The sequence below is a fragment of the Choloepus didactylus genome, chromosome 2 (genome assembly GCF_015220235.1).
Source record: "Choloepus didactylus isolate mChoDid1 chromosome 2, mChoDid1.pri, whole genome shotgun sequence".
Lineage (NCBI taxonomy): Eukaryota > Metazoa > Chordata > Mammalia > Pilosa > Megalonychidae > Choloepus > Choloepus didactylus.
In genome coordinates this window covers 226,290,148-226,310,617 of record NC_051308.1, presented here as the reverse complement: position 1 = coordinate 226,310,617, position 20,470 = coordinate 226,290,148, and the positions used below count along the sequence as shown (strand labels likewise).

At 47.0% G+C, this 20,470-nt stretch overlaps 1 protein-coding gene across 1 annotated transcript; it reads right to left on the bottom strand.

The window, feature by feature from the left end:
• Nucleotides 1-371: 371 nt before the first annotated feature.
• HMGCL (3-hydroxy-3-methylglutaryl-CoA lyase) lies at nt 372-19,931 on the bottom strand. The gene is made up of 9 exons (XM_037828199.1): nt 19,809-19,931; nt 16,611-16,694; nt 14,586-14,693; nt 13,777-13,872; nt 12,967-13,115; nt 10,569-10,632; nt 8,896-9,084; nt 2,097-2,222; nt 372-1,047 (listed from the first exon to the last, which is right to left on the bottom strand). The coding sequence occupies exons 1-9, from the start codon at nt 19,860-19,862 to the stop codon at nt 946-948; spliced, it is 972 nt and encodes a 323-aa protein (XP_037684127.1). The 5' UTR covers nt 19,863-19,931; the 3' UTR covers nt 372-945.
• Nucleotides 19,932-20,470: the final 539 nt, after the last annotated feature.

Below are 20,470 nucleotides of genomic sequence, written 5' to 3'. Positions count from 1 at the left end.
AGGGACTGGCCAGCCAGTCAAACTGCCGGCCTGTGAGGGGAAGGGAGAGGCCAGGCTTGCCCAGGTCCAGAGGAGCAAGTGGCAGCTGGTTGCCACAGGAAGCTGAGGCAACAGCCCTGGCCAAAGAGGCAAGAGCCTCTGAAACCACTTCTGCAGGGTGTTCTGGCCAGCCACTGCTGCAGGCTTTCTCCTGAGAAAACCCAAACCTCACTGATGTCCATTACGAATTTGGGGATCCAGTGGGTAAACAGGAAATCCAGTGATTAACAAATTATAGTTCAATCTACATTTTCCTTTCAGAGTATAATGTCAAAATGGTTGTTCCCAGCAATCTCCCCTCTCTCATATATACAGACATCTACACAACAAAATACTGGAATGATTCTGTGCCATTAAGCCTTTAATTACCTAAGTTATTTAAAAAAATCATGTTCAGAGTGGAGTATCACCCATAAGAATTCCCATTGGTTCTGGAGTTGGCCACTACAAAAGCTCAGCCCTCTCCCTCTGCCACCTTGGGGGTAAACTCCTCCATGCCCCTTTGCCCTGAGAAGTCAGAGAACAATGGTTCCAGGACAGGGCAGGGTCCAGCTCTGCAGCAGGCAGTTAGCTGGAAGAATATATTTCACCCAGAGAGGAGACTTAGGGATCAGCCCAAACCAGGGCTGGGCTCCCAATTGCCCTCAGGAGGATGCATTCAACTCCCAGCCTTAGGGTCTATGGTGAAGGAAGACCTCCAGCCCCCAAAGCCTCTTGCTCAGGTCTGGCAGGGAAGGCCTCAGGCCAAGCAGCTCCTGCCCCTTGCCTCCTTTCTGCCAAGAGAGACCTATGTGCAGAGCTGACTGTGAGGTGCTGCTCCTTTTAGTTTCATTTCCATTTCCATTTCCCATCCATGAATCATCCAATCATGCCCCTATTTCCACACAGTTCCACGGCTTTGGGAACTCAGAGTTTGCAGGTGGCCTGAGCCACTTTGGAACTGGTTTTTCTGTTCAGGGCCTGACAGATGAAGGCCCCGGCTTCCAGGAGCTTCTGAAGGTTCACACCCTTTGGGAAATAAGTTAGAGGATGCAGTAAGTCATGACATGTCCTCAACACCCAGGGAAACATCAGACTGGGCAGACAATTGTGATACTGGAAAAGTAAAGGTGAAGACAAATAGGCTCTTGTTCCTCTGATGGTGGGCCACAGGCTACCTGGAAGGTCGTGTCCTTCTAGCATCGGGGTTAGCCCTCTGTCTCCCCTTGTATAAGATGCACTAACAGATGTAATGCTTTGTGGGGCTGCCATGAGGGCAGGGATCTCATCCGCTTGTGCAGTACTCCACCTCTAGGCCTAACACAGGGCCTGGCCCACAGTGATCAAAAACTGTGTACTGAAGTACAGACTGTGAGGCAGAGAGAGGTAGGAATAAAACATCAACTGAAAGAGCCAAGCTGAAGTATTCTGTTCAAAACAATAGCTGTATTTAATGATGCTCGGCTCTGTGCTAAGCACTGTACAAACATTTTCTTACTTAATCTTCACATCAACTCTAACTGATAGGTGTTATTATTATTCCCATTTCTTAGGCTCAGAGAAAGGAAGTAATTTGCCTGAGGTCACACAGCTTGTGAGTGGCAGAGCTAGGTTTTAAATCCAGTTCCATCTGGTCCCAAGATGTCGATGCTATACTGCTTCCATCCCATCACTGAGTGCCTTACAGACTCTGTCAGAGCCCGGGTGGCTTCTAATTCTACTGGTCTCATTTTATAGAGAACAAAACAGAGGCCCAGAGACAACTGATTCAATTCAGGTAATGAACCTGACCCCTTTCAGTGCTCTTTCCCCATGCCCCAGTGCCTCCCAGACATGAACTGTCCAAGTCATACTGAGAGCCTGGCCTTTTCAGTCTAGGCTCAGGGCCCTGTTAAGCCACAATCGGGTGCCTCACAAATATAAGAGAGGCCACCCCTAAAAGCCGGCATGCTTTCCCTTTTAACCCACCTCCTCCAACAAAACACCCCCTCCCCCCAACCCCATCAGCTTCTGTCCTCTGGGTCCAGGCAGAACTCTGGTCAGTTCAGGGCTGTGGCCACCAGGGGGCGTCGGCTTACCGTGTGAATGCCCAAGCCCATCAGCATGTAGACGAGGTCCTCCGTGGCCACGTTTCCCGATGCCCCCTGTGCATAGGGACAACCTCCAAGTCCTGCCACAGAAGAGTCCACGACACTCACGCCCATCTGGAAACATAAGGATGTTTCACGGCTGCCACAGTGGGACCGGGGCCCGCAACACCAAGCCCCGCAAACCACCCAACTGTCTACAGCCTGAAATTCTACTGAGAGAGGGAGTCACTCCTTTGGCTTATGATTCTGTTGAGATGAAAATCCTACTGCAAAAGAAGGTGTTTCTCCTTTTCTTTTCTGGAACAGAGTGAGTATTCTTGGCATACACTGTTTCTTCTATTTGGAATATCTTTCCTCCACTCCTTCGTGGCTGACTCCTCATCCTTTAAGTCTCAGCCTAAATAAAAGCCACGTCATCAGGGAGGCCCTTCCTGACGACCGAACTAGCCCCCTCAAGGCTGAGATTTCAGGCTCCTGATGCTTACCGTGCAACGTTTACACACAACCCCCCAGGGCTGGTCTCACTTCAAGTCGTGCCTCTAACCTCATAGGGGCCCTAGTCCATTTCACTAAGTCGGTCCCTTTCTACTGTCTTTGGTGACTGTTTCATTCTTTCCTTAGATTTCCAATACCCCTCTCCCCATCCTCACTGTCAAGTCCTTCCTCCTCCTTCCTCTTTTGAAGCAGCTAGTGGAGACCTCAGAAGAGATGTTACCCCTAGCTCTCACCATCATGTCTACCCACTGGCCTGCTTCCCGGTCCGTGGACACCACCTCTCCTCATATGGCCTGGGATGGACCTGCCAAGCTCCTAGCAAGGGCCACCCCCAATGCTCTGTGTCCCATTCTTCTCATCAGCCCAGGGGTACACTCCACCAGGTCTTTCCTTTCCCTCCTGCAATAGGTCATTCTCACACCAGCAAGCTGGGGTGTCTCCCATCTTTTACAAACTTTTGTTGGAACCCATATTCCCTTCTGCCTCCATTTCTTTGCTCCTATTCACAGCAAAAATCCTCAAAAGAACCGATTTTTGTCCCCACAACCTTGCCGAAACAGCTCTAGGTCATCGATGACCTCCATGCAGTTAAATCCAAAGGTTAGCTGTCAGTCTTCTTGGTTCCTGACATACCAACAGCATCCTCACAAAATGCTTTCCTCACGTGGCTTCTAGGGCTCCACATCCTCTTGGATCCTGCTAACGCTCTGGCCTCTCTGGAGGCCTCAATCCAGCCTTTGCTGCATCCTCCTCATCTCCCTGGACTCTGAAGGTGGAGCCCTCACTGCTCCGTCCACAGACAGCTTCTCCTCTACATTCACCCCCTGATGTCTTTAAATTCCCATCTATGAGCTGAAGACTCCAAAATGTTTACACAAGCCCAGACTCTTCCTGAAATTTAGATTCATACAGACAGCTGCCTCCTCAACAGCTCTGCTGGATGCTCAATAAACATCTCAAATTTCACAAGTTAAAAACTGAACTCTTGAAGGATCTAAATGGTGGCATAGAGAGGAGTGGAAGCTAAGTAGTCCCCCTGGAACAACTAAAAAAAACCAGAAACAACTAGTAAATAATCCAGAATAACTGTGGGGGGACAAACGAGACCATCCACTCATCATACACCAACCTGAATTGGGAGGAATGCCCGAGATCACAACATAAAATCTGTAAGTAAAACCCGCGGATCCAAGTCGTGAGACCCCCTCCCCCATAGCCTGAGCTGCAAAGCCTCGTGGTGCCAGAGAGAAACTCTCTCCCAGCAAGCGAATACAGCTCAGCTGAGCTCCAACTGGGGTTTTAAGTAGCGAGTGTGAACTGCTCACTACAGGTACAAATCCCCAAAAAACAGACAGAGGCTTTGGGTGACGACTGACCTTGGAGAGCCGGAGGGTCGCCTTGGACTAGGTCTGAAGAGGACTATCTGTTTCTTTTTCGGCTCAGTGGAGAAAGCCCCAGTCATTTTCGGTTCCCAGTGTTGTGACTCAGAGAAGGGTGGAGATAGCACAAGCAGACAGAGAGACCATCTAAATGCTAATGACCTCCCCCTAGGGGGTCTGTCTTCTCTAAGAGAAGAGGGGTGGGGCCCTTTCCATTCAGAACCAGATGCCAGAGCCTGGGGGAACATGGCCAAAGCTCCTCACACCAGTCAAGAATTACAGGCTAAGAGTTGCCACCTGCTGGGCAGAAAAGCACAGTGACCTGAGGCATCAGAGGGTGTACCAATTTTCTAAGACACACCCTCAGGGAAATCGGATACTGAATATTTCTTCCCTCTGGGACCTGAGCCTGTTCTGGTCTGGGAAAACCTGATTGGGGTAACCAAGGAAACCATGCCTAGACAACAGAAAATTACCACCTACACTAAGAAAAATGAAGTTAAGGCCCAGTCAAAGGAACAAACGTACACTTCAACTGAGATACAGGAATTTAAACAACTAATGCTAGATCAATTCAAAAAGTTTAGAGAAGATTTCTCAAAAGAGATAGAGGCTGTAAAGAAAACACTAGGCATACATAAGACAGAAATCAAAAGTTCCAAAAAACAACTAGTAGAATCTATGGAAATGAAAGGCACAACACAAGAGACGAAAGACACAATGGAAACATACAACAGCAGATCTCAAGAAGCAGAAGAAAACACTCAGGAACTGGAGAACAAAACACCTGAAAGCCTACACGCAAAGGAGCAAATGGAGAAAAGAATGAAAAAATATGAGCAACGTCTCCAGGAACTTAAGGATGAAACAAAGTACAATAATATACATATCATTGGTGTCCCAGAAGGAGAAGAGAAGGGAAAAGGGGCAGAAGTAATAATAGAGGAAATAATTAATGAAAATTTCCCATCTCTTTTGAAAGACATAAAATTGCAGATCCAAGAAGTGCAGTATACTCCAAACAGAATAGATCTGAATAGGCCTATGCCAAGACACTTAATAATCAGATTATCAAGAGTCAAAGACAAAGAGAGAATCCTGAAAGCAGCAAGAGAAAAGCAATCCATCACATACAAAGGAAGCTTAATAAGACTATGTGTGGATCTCTCAGCAGAAACCATGGAGGCAAGAAGGAAGTGGGGTGATATATTTAAGACACTGAAAGAGGAAAACTGCCAACCAAGAATCCTTTATCCAGCAAAGCTGTCCTTCAAATATGAGGGAGAGCTCAAAATATTTTCTGACAGACAATGAGAGACTTTGTGAACAAGATACCCGCCCTACAGGAAATACTAAAGGGAGCACTACAGAGTGACAGGAGAAGACAGGAGTGCGTGGTTTAGAACACAATTTTGGGAGATGGTAGCACAGCAATGTAAGTGCACTGAACAAAGATAACTATGAATACGGTTGAGAGAGGAAGGTTGGGAGCATGTGAGACACCAGAAGAAAGGAGGAAAGATAAAGACTGGGACTGTGTAACTTGGTGAAATCTAGAGTGTTCAACAATTGTGATAAAATGTACAAATATGTTCTTTTATGAGGGAGAACAAGCAAATGTCAACTTTGCAAGGTGTTAAAAATGGGGAGGCATTGGGGGAAGGACACAATCAATGTAAACTAGAGACTGTAACTAACAGAATCATTGTATTATGCTTCCTTTAATGTAACAAAGGTGATATACCAAGGTAAATGCAGATAAGAGGGGGGGATGGGGAGGCATGTTAGACACTTGACATTCATGGTGTTGTCTGACTCTTTACTCTACTTTGATTTAAGGTTATTTTTCCTTTTGCTGCTTCCTAGCTGTCATTTTTTTTTCCTCTTTCTTTTGCCTCTTTGACTCTCCCTCCTGCCTTGTGGAAGAAATGTAGATGCCCTTGTACAGACAGTGGTGAAGGTGGTGAACACATAAATATATGACCATACAGGGAACCATCAATTATTTACTTAGGATGGAATGTGTGGTGTGTGAACAAAACCATATTAAAAAAAAAAAAAAAAAAAAATGGGTTGATGACAAAACCTTGAGGGCAATATACTGAGTGAAATAACCAGACACATAAGGACAAATATTTTAGGGTCTCACTGATAGGAACTAATTATAATACGTAAATTCATAGACATGAAATATAAGGTACCAAGATATAGGACGAGGCTTAAGAATGGGGAGCGGTTGCTTAGTATGGGCAGAATGTTCAACTAGGATGAACTTAAATGTCTGGAAATGAACAGAGGTGTCAGTAGCAAGATGTGAGAATAACTAACAGCGCCGAATGGTGTGTGAATGAGGTGGAAAGGGGAAGCTCAGAGTCATATATGTCACCAGAAGGAAAGTTGGGGATCAAAAGATGGGAATGTATAAAACTGAATCCTATGGTGGGCAATGTCCATGATCAACAGTACAAATATTAAAAATCTCTTCCATGAACCAGAACAAATGTATGACAATACAATTAGAAGTTAATAATAGAGCAGCATATAGGGAAGAAATATATACCTATTGCAAATTATATACTACAGTTAGTAGTATTTCAACATTTTTTCATAAACAGTAACAAATGTACTATACCAACACTACAAGTCAACAATTGAGAGGGGTTGGTTAGGGTTATGGGAGGATTCGAGTTTACTTTTTTTTTTTTTTTTCCCATCTTTCACTTTATTTCTTGTCTGGAGTAATGAAATGTTTCTAAAAATTGAACAAAAATTAAGTGTGGTGATGGATGCACAGCTGTATGAGGGTACCAGGGGCAACTGATTGTACACTTTGGATCTTTGCATAATTGTATGATATCTGAACAATCCCAATAAAAATTAAAATGGAGAAAAAGAAAAAAAAAAAAAAAAAACTGAACTCCTGATCATCTTCCCACCCCTGCCCCACCCCTTTCACCAGGATTACTGTAGCCGCCACACTGGTTTCTCTGCTTCCATCCCTGTCCCCCTACAGTCTATTCTCCATACAACAGCCAGAGGGATCCCTTTAAAGGGGAAGAAGCAGATCATATCCCTTCTCTCCTCTGCTCAAAACACTCCACAAACTGCCAGCTCAGGCAGAGAAAGAGCCCCAGTGCCACCAGGCTCCACCTGACCTGGCCTTCCACACCTCTGATGTCCTCTTCTGTCACCTGCCCCTTTCTCGCTGAGCTTGCCGTATGCCCCTTGGCTGTGCCTTGAACACAGCAATTACTCCCCTACCTCAGGGTCTTTGCACTTGCTGTTCTGAGCCAGGACACTCGTCCCCCACCCCAGCTGTCTGCAGGGCTCACTCTCCGCTTCTCTCAGGTATCTCTCATGTCTCCCTCAGTGAGGCCACCCCACATAAAGCAGCAACCCTTAACACCTGGCACTCTCGTAATCTGCTTCGTTCTTCTCCACAATGCTCAGGACCACCAGCCAACTCCATATTTGCTTGTTTGTTTATTATTAATGGTGTCCCTTCACTGAGGTCCGAGACTGTTTTGGTCATAACTGAATCTTCAACACTGAGAACAGTGTCTGGCACAAGAAGGGGTTTGGTTTTAACAGCTAAATAAATGGTCCCACAGTTTGTGTTTCCACGTCAGTAGTCCTTCATCTGTCTTCCCCACTAGAACCTAAGTTCCCAGAAGGAAGGAGCTGGGTCTTGTTTACTATTGTCTAGTCAGACCCTAACAGAATTCCTGGCACGTGGAAGTCAGGCAAAAAGTATTTCTGGAATGACTGAAGGAAGGAGAGGTGAGGAAGCTCTTGTCAGTCACCCCACTGCTGATCCTGTTCCTGAGAGATTTTCAAAGAGGGAATTCCGAGGACGTCAGGTACCACAGAACAGAGAAGGGCAGAAAAGGGGGAGTGTCCTGACCGTGGTCAAGATGAAGTTTTGCCTCAGGCTTACCATGGCTGTGCAGAAATCCCCTGTGCTTGCCTGGCAAGGGGTGGGAGAGGAAGTCTTTTTCCCCTGCCTACCTGATGCACCCCAGGAAACCGATGAGCTCCAGGAAAGCCCAGGAGGACAGGCCAGGGTCTCAGAGCAAATTGAGAAATGAAGAGTGCACAGAGCTACAAACCTTACCCTTGACAACCACAACTCTGAAAAAACAGTCCTGACAAAGTACTAGAATCATATGGTTCAGAGACATGAGGTCCTAGGAGATAACTTGAGAGCATGAAAAGAAAAGGCCAAGGATTGCCTTGGCTAACCTGAAGATGGTACATTACAATGCTCCAGCAAGGTGGCCTGTGGTCAGACACTAAGAACTTTCCTTCCACATGGCTGCCAGCCAATGGAATCCCCATCTTGGGCCGGCCCTCCAGAAGTAAACCTCAAGGGAAACTAAACCAAGATACTCCTCTGTGACTGACCCCTGCCTACCCCGTGAGCCTGCTGTCTCCTCGGGTGTCCCCCTCTACACACATGTACACTCACACCCAGTGTGCTTTTGCAGGCCCAGGGTTCACAAGTCCTCAATGACCCCACCCTACTACAGTGCAATTCTGCCCAGTTACCTTTCCACTTCCCTTTTCAACTGCTTAATTCCTCCACCTCCTGCAAGCCCTGCTCAGGCCTTAATTCTGGCAAATGCTTCCTGGCCTCCCCAGCTGGGATAGGGTCCCTTTCCAGGCCTCCTTGGCCCCGTGCTTCCTCCCTTTGTGACATCTGTCATACTACATTATGGTTAGCACATAATTCCCTTGACTGTCTCCCCTAACATTTCAGGGCAGGGTTGCCGTGTCTGTGTCCACATGTCCAGCCCAGGGTCTGGCAGACAGGCATCAGTAAAAGTCTGCTAAAAAAATAAAAAGAAACAAAGCTGTCCTAGCCTGTGCGCTCTGGGAGAATGGGCCTTTCTCCCGGGACATGCCCTGCTTACCTGCAGGGCCATCAGGGTATTGGCCAGGGCCTGTCCATAAGTGTCATGGCAGTGGACGGCCAGGGCAGCCACAGGCACCTCATGCATGACAGCGGACAGCATGTCCTTCATGACCCCCGGGGTGCCCACGCCGATGGTGTCCCCCAAGGAGATCTCGTAGCAGCCCATCGAGTACATCTTCTTTGCGACCTGGGGAAGCAAGCAGGCAGTTGGAGGTCACCCCATTCTACCAGGTGGGGTCTGAGAGCTCAGAACAGGGATCCTGTGCCTTGCAGAACACTGTTAATTTTCATGGGGATGATAATCCTTATTCTACTGACCAGGAGGCTGAGGCTTATAGGAGCAGAACTGGTCACTGGCACAGGTCCTGGGGCTCCAACCCCTGGTTTCCTCACGACACCTAGCATCTCTCAAATTTCAGCACTTATCACTTTCATATGCGATGAACTGTCCAGGTGCTAGAACCAGGAAAACTGATTCCTTTCATGAAGCTTTATTCTTAGCAATTAAAACCTATGATGTCATGAGTTTGAGGTGTTAATTAAATATTTTTAATAGAAGTACATAACTGTTTACATTTTTAGAAGTTCTTTTCCGTACCCTTAATATCACTGCACAACCAGAGTGGCCTAAGCCCCACCCGAGGAACTGCTGCCCCATGCCATGCTGATGCAAAAGGCACTGGAGGGGAGGTGGCAGGGCCAGGGACATGGATACCCTCACCCATGATCTGCTGGAGAGATAAAACAGTGACCCTCCACCCCCCAGCCCCCATGTGCCCAGGTGGGCAGCATGGCAAGGAGTGGTGGCCAGCCTCCTTTGGGACGCAGCAGGATGCAGTGCGAGGAGCAGGCCTCTGGAGTCCCATCAAGCCGGAGTCAAATCCCAGTTCTGCTGCTCACTAGCTGTGGGGGCTCGGGCAAGGGACTTAACCTTCCCAAGCTTCAACTTCTGCTTCTGAAAGACGGTGATGACCCCCTTAGAACTATGGAGAGGACTGAAGGCCACATGAGGCCAAGACCTGGAGCACGGCAGCCACTGTCAACAAGCAGTTGCTACTAATAGCATTCCCTGCATCTGACGCTACATGGGGTGGGGGGAAGAGCTGGAGTAGTCAAACAGGGTCTGAGACCTGGTTGCACCATTTACAAGCTGTGTGGCCAGTCTGTTGCCTCAATTGGGAAATGGAAGAATAAAGCCGAATTTGCAGGGTGGTTTTGATGATTACAAGACTTAAGCTCTTGGGTTTCTCAAAATCAATTCTTGCACTGTGTTCTTTTCAGGGTTGATGTGGTCCCTGCTCAGAGGCGGTCAGGCGTGGCCTCTCCCACCACGTACTGCAGGAACCGCCCGAGCTTTGCTCTTGAGGGTTCCCTCCTCAGAGAACTGCAAAGCACAGGTGCTCAATGATCACTTGCTGGCTGACCTCAAACTGGAAACTAAATCAGAGGCTTCACTCTGGGGGAGAGGGAAGGGGCTTCAAAGACTACCTGCTGCTGGGAGATGGGCCTCCTGGGAGCAAGCACAGAGCTGCGCACATGGGGAGCAGGGCACATCACAAACAGCTGGGTGACTGAATGAAATCAGTGACCCACTAGGAGTGGGAGGGAAGAGGAACCTCTGCACCCAGGAAAGGCGGCCAGCTCTCACAAAATCCTGCCCCACAGACACACCTCAGCTACTTTAGCCGGGGGGATCTTCCCTTCATAGGGGCATCCAAGCACGCAGGAGACATACCTGTGGGAAGACAGGGGAAGAGGAAATCAGTCCTGCAGGGCAGAAGCAGGGTGGCTGCTTGACACACATCCCTGGTACGTGGCAATCCCAACCCTAAAGCTGGGCTGCAGGCAGAGTGCCTGGGTGGAGCAGAAAGGTTAATACCATAAGGGTAGCACCAGGAGGAGGCAGAAGAGAGCCAGGTAGGGAAGGGAGGAGGCTGAGAGGCCTGTCATTCTGGAAGCAGGACAGGCAGCCAAGGATTTACAAGAATAAAGGCCAGACAAGGAGGAAAAGCCAGAGAGGGTAATATTAGCAGGAACCCAAGCCGGAAGGAGTGAGGTAAAGCAGAACTATGCATCAGGGTAGCTAGGGCCAGTATTCACAGGAGGGAAAGAAGGACCAGATGAAAGCCAAGGCAGGAACCAGAACTGGGTTGGCTAAGAGTCGGGAGCAGACTGGGCTGGTCTCACAACCATGAGGTTAGCAACTCCAGTGAGTTGCCAGAGGATGGATTCATTCCTTCAGCCATCCATCCATCCATCCACCCAACTAGTATTTATTTACTGAGTGGCCTACTATGTGTTAAGCACTGAACTAGGCATAAAGCAATGAACAAGAGGGATGAGGCTCCCACCCTCATGGAAATGACTTCTACTTAGCAAGGATGCCACTAAAAACAATAAAATAAGTAAATGAGATAATCTCAGAAAGTGAAGAAAAGGAAACTGTGAGAGGAGCAACTAGAGGAGGCCAACAGTTGTAGGGTAGTCCAGGAAGACCTCTCTGAGGACATGACATTCAAGATGAGAGAAGGGGGCAGGTCTGCAGCAAGATCACTCCAAGCCGAGAGAAAGCACGGTAAAGGCCTTGAGATGGAAAGGAGCTAGGCATGTTCAAGACACAGAGCAAAGGACAGAACAGCTGCAGCCCAAAGAGCAAGAGGCAAAGAATTCAAGATAAGGTTGGAGAGGTGGGCCGGGGCCTGATCATGGGTCTTGCAGGCGATGCCAAGGAGCCTGGATTTTGGACGTTAGATGGCTTCTATTCCTAACCATCCTGCTTGGGTGAGTGAGGTGTAGTGAGGTTTCTAAAACCCTTTAGAATCTAGCAAAGTAATTTACAAATTAAGAGGCATAATAAATGTTTGCTGCCTAAATAATTTCAGACTCAAAGATCTCAGTGTATGTTTCCATTTTAATTCTTCCTCTTATTCTCTAAACTTTGCTGAGCAAGGAAAAGGTTAAAGAGATACTGAGAAAATGGCAGAGGCTTGGGAGTCAGTCAGACCTGACCTGAGTCCCTGCTTCCCCATTCATCCATCTGCCCATCGGTTTCTAAGCACCTATTTATTTACTATTGCTAGGTTCTGGCTGGGATCGGGAAGCACACCAGGGCCTGAGAAGTGCAGGCTATGCCCTCACGGAGAGCACAGTCTAGTGGGGACAAGAGGTGGGAGAGAATTTAACAAGCAGCTAAATGCTATGTAGAGGATTCCAGGGATCCCAGAGGAGAGGCAGAGAAGCTAGCATCCAAGAGAGGACCTATAGGGAGAGTTCATCCCAAAGAGGAGAAAGAGGGTCCTGAGTCTATGGAAAGCACATGCAAAGGCCCAGAAGCAAGAGAATGGTGGCATGTGGTATATGGAAGGAAGTTCCAGTTCAGCTGGAGTGTACTGGGCAGAAGCAGCAGGGCCAGAGGGCAGCAGTGAACAATGAGGCTGCAGAAAGTGGCAGGGGCCAGCCCCCACAGAGCCTTATGAGCCATGCTGAAAGTCTGAACTTGGGGAGTCACTGAAAGATTTTTAACCAGGGAGTGATGTAATCCCATGTGTACTTCTGAAAGACTGCTTGGGCTACAGTTTGGACAGCTGTGACCACACGTAGGCTATTCATTCTTTCTGAGCCTCAGTTTTGTCATCTGTAAGGTGGGGATAGCCCCTTCTTGAGGACTGTAGTGAGGATTCAATCAGATGAGGCCTGTATGAATCTGGCAATACTACTATTAAAGACGCGGTAACAGAAACTTCACGCCTAGGGGATTCTTCAGGGATGCGTGAGAAGGTGATGGTGAAGCTAGCACTCAGCTGACCTCCACAAGCCCCCTTCAGTATCCTGTCCTGCAAGATTCTTCACACCCTACAATAGTGAGCTGATCCAAAATTCAGTTTTGAGAGAAAACACTTTCTAGGATTTCTTCTGACCACACTTCTGTGGAAAATGATGTTGAGGTGTGAAGCTTGGGCTGCCCTCACCCAGGAAAAGGGACGGAGGGTGGGGACCGCTTGAGTCAGAACCTCGCCCCATTTCAGAATGATACTGAGAAAATATGCAGCACCACTGCGGTCTGACTCACCCCCGCACGGGAATCCCGGCTGCCTGAGCTGCCTTCAACACTTCGTCAAACCTCAGCAAACTCTCATCGATGGAGCAGTTGATGTTCTTTTTGGTGAAGAGCTCTGAGGCAGCGCCAAAAATGGACACTTCCTTGGCTCCAGCAGCAACCTGTCAACAGCCAGGGGAATTCCTTTCGGCATTTTTTCTTTGAGAACACCAACACAGAGTGGCTAAAAAATAAAATCTTGACTTATAGTGAATTTTATGTATGTGAATCATATCTCAATTTTTAAAAATCCAGCTTATTTTTCTTCACTATCACCACTGCTACTGCCACCACCCCACTGGTCTTGAAAGCAGCTTTTCGCCTAAATGCAGAATCAACCTCTTCAATGTTGTTCTGGTCTAAAATTATAAGAAAGGTGGCAGACACCAGCAATTACTGTTGAGATTCTTGTGGAGAGCTTGGTTACATTGCTCTAAAGAGAAAATGGGTAATAACAAGCGTTAACATTCACTAAACACTTACCTTATGCCAGGCTCTTGCTCAGCAATTTATATGCATTCTATCTCTTGAAATCCTCACAACTTTACGTACTAACAGTCCTATTTTATAGGTAGAGCCTGAGGTTCAGAGAGTTAAGTAACTTGTCAAGATCTCAGAGCTGGAAGTGGCCGAGCCAGGGATGCCCATATCTGTCTGATGGTGCTCTTCACACTGAGACAAGCCGTTCAGACACCCCAGGACAGGGACTGAGGCCCGGAGACAGGGCAGGACCAAGGCAGTCGGGTACATTACAGGGGACCTGCCAATAAGCCATCTTCTTACCGCTGCCTTGAAACCTTTGAGATTTGGGGTCAGGACGGGGTAGTTGATGCCAGGAAATCTCTGAATGCCCTTCAAGACCTCAGCATGGTCGGCCATCTGGGAGTCAAAGAAGACATTACCGAGTCATCATCAAGAGCAGTCAGAAGTTAGAGAAAAGCTTTTTATTACAGAACCTCTGTTCTCCAGAATCCCTGGAGAATGAGTTCTGCAGAGCAGTGTCTCCTGAAGTTTTTACTAATCGCTTGACTACTGATGGGGCAGGTGGCTCCTGGTTTAGGTGATACCCCCAATTTCTCACATGGCCAATTCCGCCAGCTTTACATAAACAGTAACAGCAGTAATAATAATAGCAGCCATTTTACTGGGAACTCTTTCTGAGCCCAGCACTGGGCTCGACTCTCCATGTGCTATTGCACACTCATTTTTTAACAGGGTCTTTCTTCCCCATTTGACCATCTCCATGAAGCAGGAGTCACCAGCCTTCCTCTTTCATGAATGCAGAAACCAGAGACAGGCATATATATTCTAGACTTTCAGAGCCAGAAGAGGCCTGAGAGGTCACCTCTAAGCTGGAGAGGGGGAAGCCTTAGCAAGGTCACCAAGCAGTTCAGGGGCAGAGCCAAGGGTACATCTAAGCCTCCTGAACCCCAGGTCATGTTCTTGGTGCTGGGCCACTCTACTAGGAACAACCACTCTGGCCAGGGACCAAGAAACCGATGCTCCCCACTTCTACTTACTTTATGAGAAAATGCAAAACTCCTCAGCCCTCGCACCTGAGAAAACGTCTCTCACTGAGGGCGGGAGCTCACCTGGGGAAGCCACTTGGGAGACACAAAGCTGGTGGCTTCTATAACAGGGAGTCCTGCTTCAGAAAGCATATCTATAAGTTTGACTTTCACTGGAGTAGGTACGATGTTCTGTAATGGAGAGGAAACACCAGAGAAGAGATGGGTCAGCAAAGGTGGGAATAAGATGGCCTCAGAATGAGTGTCTGGCAGTTCAAAGCCCCCAGGTCATGTGACTGTGCTTCTGCTACACCAAGCACTTTACTATCTCAACTTGTGAATGCTGACATGAATTTACATGTAATCCCCACCAGCAGATGGGGTACAAAGCTTGTCTTCAAGTTCTACAGATAGTGTTTTGCAGTGGAGGTGATTTCTCACCTGAAAAGGAGTTACTATTAAATGGAAACAGTATTTTTCAGCCATATGAACTTTTCTTAACTAAATGTATGTTAATTTATGGCCCCATCATAAACAAATGAAGAGCAATGTGCTATGGCCTGAAAGGGTACAATGATGTCTAATCCCTTGGGTCCTGTGTGATGGGGTCCCCAAACTATTACACCTTCCCCTTTCCATCTCCCAACTGAGACAGAACCTCATCTTCCCATGTTCAGCTTACGGTTTCTCTTTCTTCTTCCTCCACCATGTCCAGTTGGTGCTCACCAGATTCTATGGATTCCTCTTTCCAAATCTACTGCCATTAGGCCATATACACTGAGGTGTAACTGCTGTCACTGCCTGCTAAAGTCTCATGCCACCGATTCATCTTACACAGGGCTCCTTCTAAAACGCAGCCTCCATTATCTCACTCTAAACTCCCAAGAACTCCAGGTCCTCTCACCAGGCCCTCCTGCCCTCTTTTTTTCCAATTTCTCTCCCATAAATAATTTCTGAGAGGTCTCCAGGTTCCAGGCATTGTGCTGGGTGCTGGGGATACAGCGGTGAGCAGAACAGACACGGTTCTGCCCTCATGGAGCTTACAGTTTTTTGTTTCCCACAAACACTCACTATTAAAACTAGGCTGGACATGCTTTGAAAAAGACAAAAAACTTTTCTGATATTGAAAAAAAAAAATCAACACTTGATTATTTCAGAAAAACATGCCCAAAACAAAAGAAAACCACCCTTAATACCTCCCAGAGACAACACAATTAACAGTTTGAAATGTGACCTAGATCTGTGCAGGCCAATATGGTAGTCACATGTGGTTATTTACATCAATTAAAATAATATAAAAATAAAAGTTTAGTTCTTCAGCCATACTAGTCGCATTTCAAGTGTTCAATATCTGCATGTGTCTGGTGGCCACCATATTGGACAGCACAGGTCTAGAACATTTCCATCAAGGCAGGAAGCCCTATTAGACAGTGCTGCTCTCCTCCTTTTCCAGGTAGATGCTCCTAAACAGGAAGAAACTTTGTTTCTTACACAATTGAGATTAAAATATATATACTATTTTATAACTTGCTTGAGTCACTTAATGTACTCCTATATTATTAACAGCTCCATAATATTTCATTTTATGAAAAATCCACAATGTATTTGCTTAGCCCTCCCCACACCCAACATGTTCTGCTTTATCAGCAGGGTCCTGAGACACATCTCCAAGGCAAAATCTTTGCACGTGCTCTTCAATGGCTTCATATGGATAGATCCCCTTACGTGGAAAGGCATACCCACTTTCCAGTTGGATATATTTTTTCCATCTCTCTTAAGATACTCCACTGATGCCATGCACCTGAACTGCTTTCTCCCTGCTCTGCCTATTCAAATCCTATCCCCCTTCACCTTCACTCCTGTAGCACTCACCAGCCACCCTGCTTCACGTGGGCTTGAGTTGGACCTGGTGACACCACGCCTGTGGTGTGGCCATCTTAGAATGTTTAACTGTCATGATGCCTGCCGGGTCTCCTGACTCTGCCCTGAGTCCCCCCTCACAGCACTGATCACATCTTGCACAGCTCTATCCACCCCACGGAACCAAATACATGGAACACTCAAGGCAGAAGGCTCAAAAAACCTTTTTTGGTTTATTTTCATCTTTACCTTTTCATTCTGTAGTCCATCACGGGGACCAACTTCCACAATTTTCACTTGCTTTGGCAAAGTGTCCATAGATGAGGTGGTGATCTTTGGTTCAAAAGAGGGGAAAAAAAAGTAACAGGAAAATATTGTCACAGTTCTCTAGGGGAACAAATCTGAAAGCATGGATTCATCTTCATAAATACTGAGATAATAAGCAATATTTCTCACTGTTTAGTTCACAGTTGGTCTATTTTAAGAATTAAGAGCAAGAAGAGTATTTTACTTTAGAAACAAGAAAGAAAGAGATTCATGTTCCCAATACAGGCTCCCCATGAAGTCCATTCTCATATCCCAGCTGCCTACCTGACAGCTCCATTTGCGCCTCTTCATAAGCATCTCAAACTTGGCAGCCCTAAAACTAAACCTTTAACTCCTTCCAAAGCCCAGCCCAACTCCATCCTTTCTGTCACCATAAAAGGCATCACCATGTACCCTCGCTAAACCATAAACCTGACTCGTCCTCTGTCCTCATTCACCATAGCCTCTAAGGGTCTGCATGATGGGATCTTTTTCACCTTGGTAACCTCATCACTGGTTCCTACCCCACTCCCTGCCCCCACTGGGTCACCATGCTCCAGTTCCACTGGCCTTCTCTCTTCCCAGCAGGGCCTCTGTGCTGACTGTTCAGTCTGCCAGAGTGTTCTTCACCTGCCTCTTCTCGTGGCAGGCTCCCTCTCATGTCTCAGTCTCAGAGAGGCCTCCTCTGACCCCCTTTGTAAATCTGCTGCCCACTGCCCCCATTATTTTCTATTTCAGGACTATAACTATTTCCTTCAGAGCACTGAAAATAATGCCTACTTAGTGTTTCTTCCAGTAGAATATAAACCCTATGAGAGACTGTATCTCTCTTGAGCTCTACTTCATTCCAAGTGTTTGTCACTGGACTTGGTACAAAGTAGATGTCCATTAAAAGTTACTGAGACAAATAAATGCATAAGGGCAGTTATGGGGTGTGCAGTGGAGTACGTAGAGTGGAGTGGGTGTGGAGTCCTCAACTCTGAAGGAGGAAAGGGGTTCTCTTCTGTTACAATTATACACTAGCTGACGACAAGGAGGAGAAAGCTCAAAGGGGATGACACCCCAGCTCCAGCAGGTGAAAGCACTAAAAAAACAACAAACCTGAGTCTCCTCCATACAAGGTCTGCCCCAAATCTTCCCCACCTCCCCACCAAGTAACAGAGTCTTCTTTCACCTCTTTCCTCTAGGCTTCTTAATACTGTAAGTTTTCAAATCAACTTTGTTTTTAACAGATTTAATCTGGATAAACAACACATTGGGGCAAAGGGAAACGTGCACTGTGCAATCTGCTAAGCAACCCAAACCCTCAAGTCCTGAAACCTCTAAGGAAGGAAATATTCCCTATGAATCAGCTGGCACTTGAGCAACTCACTTGAACTGACCTTGGCTTTAACCAGCAAAGCTTCCTAGAGACTAAGATGATGGGCCTTTGAATTCCATGAGAGCAGGGACTTTGTTTTATTCACTGCTGTATCTCCAAAGCCCTGGGATACAGCAGGGACTCAATAAATATCTGTTGAATGTCGGGGCAAGACCCTAAAACCTCCTTTCGAGTTCCTTTTGTTAAATCAGAATAAATGCAATTCTACTTCCTTCCCCACTACAGCCCTTCACATAACAATAAAATAATAACTCAATATTTGCCAGGCACTTACAAGAGCCTTTTACTTATTTATTAACCCATATCGCCCTCTCAACAACCTTATTATGTAAAGAACAACTATAATCCCCCTTTTACTGTGAGAAGCCTGAAAAGATAAAGCAACTTTCCCAAGGTCACAGGCTAGTAAGTCACTGAGCCAAAATCCGAACGTGGCTGTGTAGCTCTAAAGTCCATGCTCCGAACCTTAAGGCCACATTGCCTCATTGCTCTGCTTCCCTCCCAGTCTTCTGTTTTCCTGGTTAAACACCCAGCTCCTGCGTTAAGTTCTGCTTAGGGATGACCCCATCTAACTATACAATAGCCTCCAGTGCTACAGTGTATCAATATCAGGTTCTTATGCATCATTAAGAATATAATATTGAGTAAATCCCAGTGCTACCTATAGACAAAGGTACTTCATTTAATGCTAACAACAATTTCATGTTTCATTATCATTAATTATCCCAGCTGGACAGATGAGCCTCAGAAAGATTACTCAAAGTACATATCTAGGAAGTGATGAAGCTTGGACTTAAACCCAGGTCCAGTTTTGATACCAAACCTATGCTAGTAACCCAAAAGAGCACCTACCATCACCATCTCATTACACCAGGGATTTTTTCAAAGCATATTTATTAATGTTGATTTTAACTGTTCGGAATTACCATCTTCATTTTACACTAGAAAAATGTGGGTGGGCTAGAAAAGACATTAAAGTGGCTTTCTGAGAGGGGACTACTGTCAGGACAGTGTAATTTTTCTCAATATACAGCAAAAATCCTTCCAAACTATCTAATATCATCACTTACCAAGTGGTGATCACTTACTAAGAGCCAAGAAAATGCCAAATGCTTTACCTACCATTTTCTTTTATCTCCAAGACAATCCTGATATAATGCTACCCCTTTTACAGTTGAGAAAAACTGAGGTTTGGAGAGAGTAATTTCTTACAACTAACTAGTTCTCCTGCACTTTCCACGCACTCACGGAGCCTGGGAGTGAGGGAACAATTCCAGGGGAATCAAGTTCGGCCGGCCCCACGCAGCCCAAGTCCTGCTCAGCAGGTGGGATACCTCACCAAACGCCTCCAAAAGCAACAAGAGCTGAGAATGGGGGCGGAGGAAGGGGCTGGCCTTTCTTCCACGCGGAAGGGGGAAAATGTTCGTGATTTTCACTAATGAGAAGCTTAGAAGTCTGCAGCTCACTTAAAAGAAAACGGGGCCAGGATCACCGGGAATAGCTTTGGCTGGGAATCGCGACGCCTGAGTTCGCGTCCAGATCTCCAGGACCTGGGCAAGTCCCTCCCTGTCTCCAGTCCTCAGTTTCCCCATATCCCTCAGGGGCAGGATCAGGAGGGTCTAAGCCTCCGAGGCCCTCCCAACTCTGGCCTAACGCCGTCCGGCTTCGCTTCTCAAGAGCGTAACCGCCAGGGGCCAAGCCAGCGACCCCGACCACCACGGTGCCTGCAGGGCCGCCCCCTTGGAGGGCGGGGCACTTACAGCCCGGAGCGACGCCAAGCCCACCAGTCGCAGCGGCAGCGCCCTCTTCGCCATCTCGGCCCAGCTCCCCCAGCGGCCGCCCGGCTAAGTCCCACGTGACCCGGCCGCGGCCGCGCGCTGGTAGATAAGGACACGCCCCTAAGGGCGGGGACTCGGACGCGACGGCGCCCAAGCCCTACGTTGGCTCCACCCCCAGCCTACCTGCATTTTTATTCAACCTGACTGGTTCTTTTTCCTTTCTCGTACTGTTTACTAAGGGCCAATTATATACCGGGCAGGGTGAGACGGAATAATATAAAGATGAACAAATTTTAACCCAAGTGTCTGGCTTCAGGCGTATATAGTCATGAGGGGGCCGATACATTTATAATCCCACAATGGTCGTATAATTAATTACTTTGACAGAAGTAAGATGCAGCACTTACTATTTGCCATGCACTGTTCTGAGATCTTTGCACGTATTAACTCAAATTCATCACGATTTTCAGGATTCGAATGCAGACAATTAAGCCCAGAGAAGGAAGCAGCTTTTGATTTTATACCTTGAAAGAGGAATTAGATCTGTCCAGGTAAAGAGGATGCAAGAAAAGCCTTCCAGATAGAGGGAATAGTATGTGCAAAGGCCACGAGGCAAAGAAATTGAATGCTTAGAGCAGTGTTTT

Bases quoted from the DNA above. Each gene is read 5' to 3' on its own strand.
- HMGCL (XM_037828199.1), bottom strand. From the start codon at position 19,862: ATGGCGAAGAGGGCGCTGCCGCTGCGACTGGTGGGCTTGGCGTCGCTC. The intron at 13,873-14,585 runs GTGAGCTCCCGC...TTTGACTCCCAG, and splicing joins CTCCCAAGTGGCTTCCCCAG to ATGGCCGACCATGCTGAGGT. The intron at 2,223-8,895 runs GTAAGCAGGGCA...TTATGTTTCCAG, and splicing joins ATACCCTGATGGCCCTGCAG to ATGGGCGTGAGTGTCGTGGA.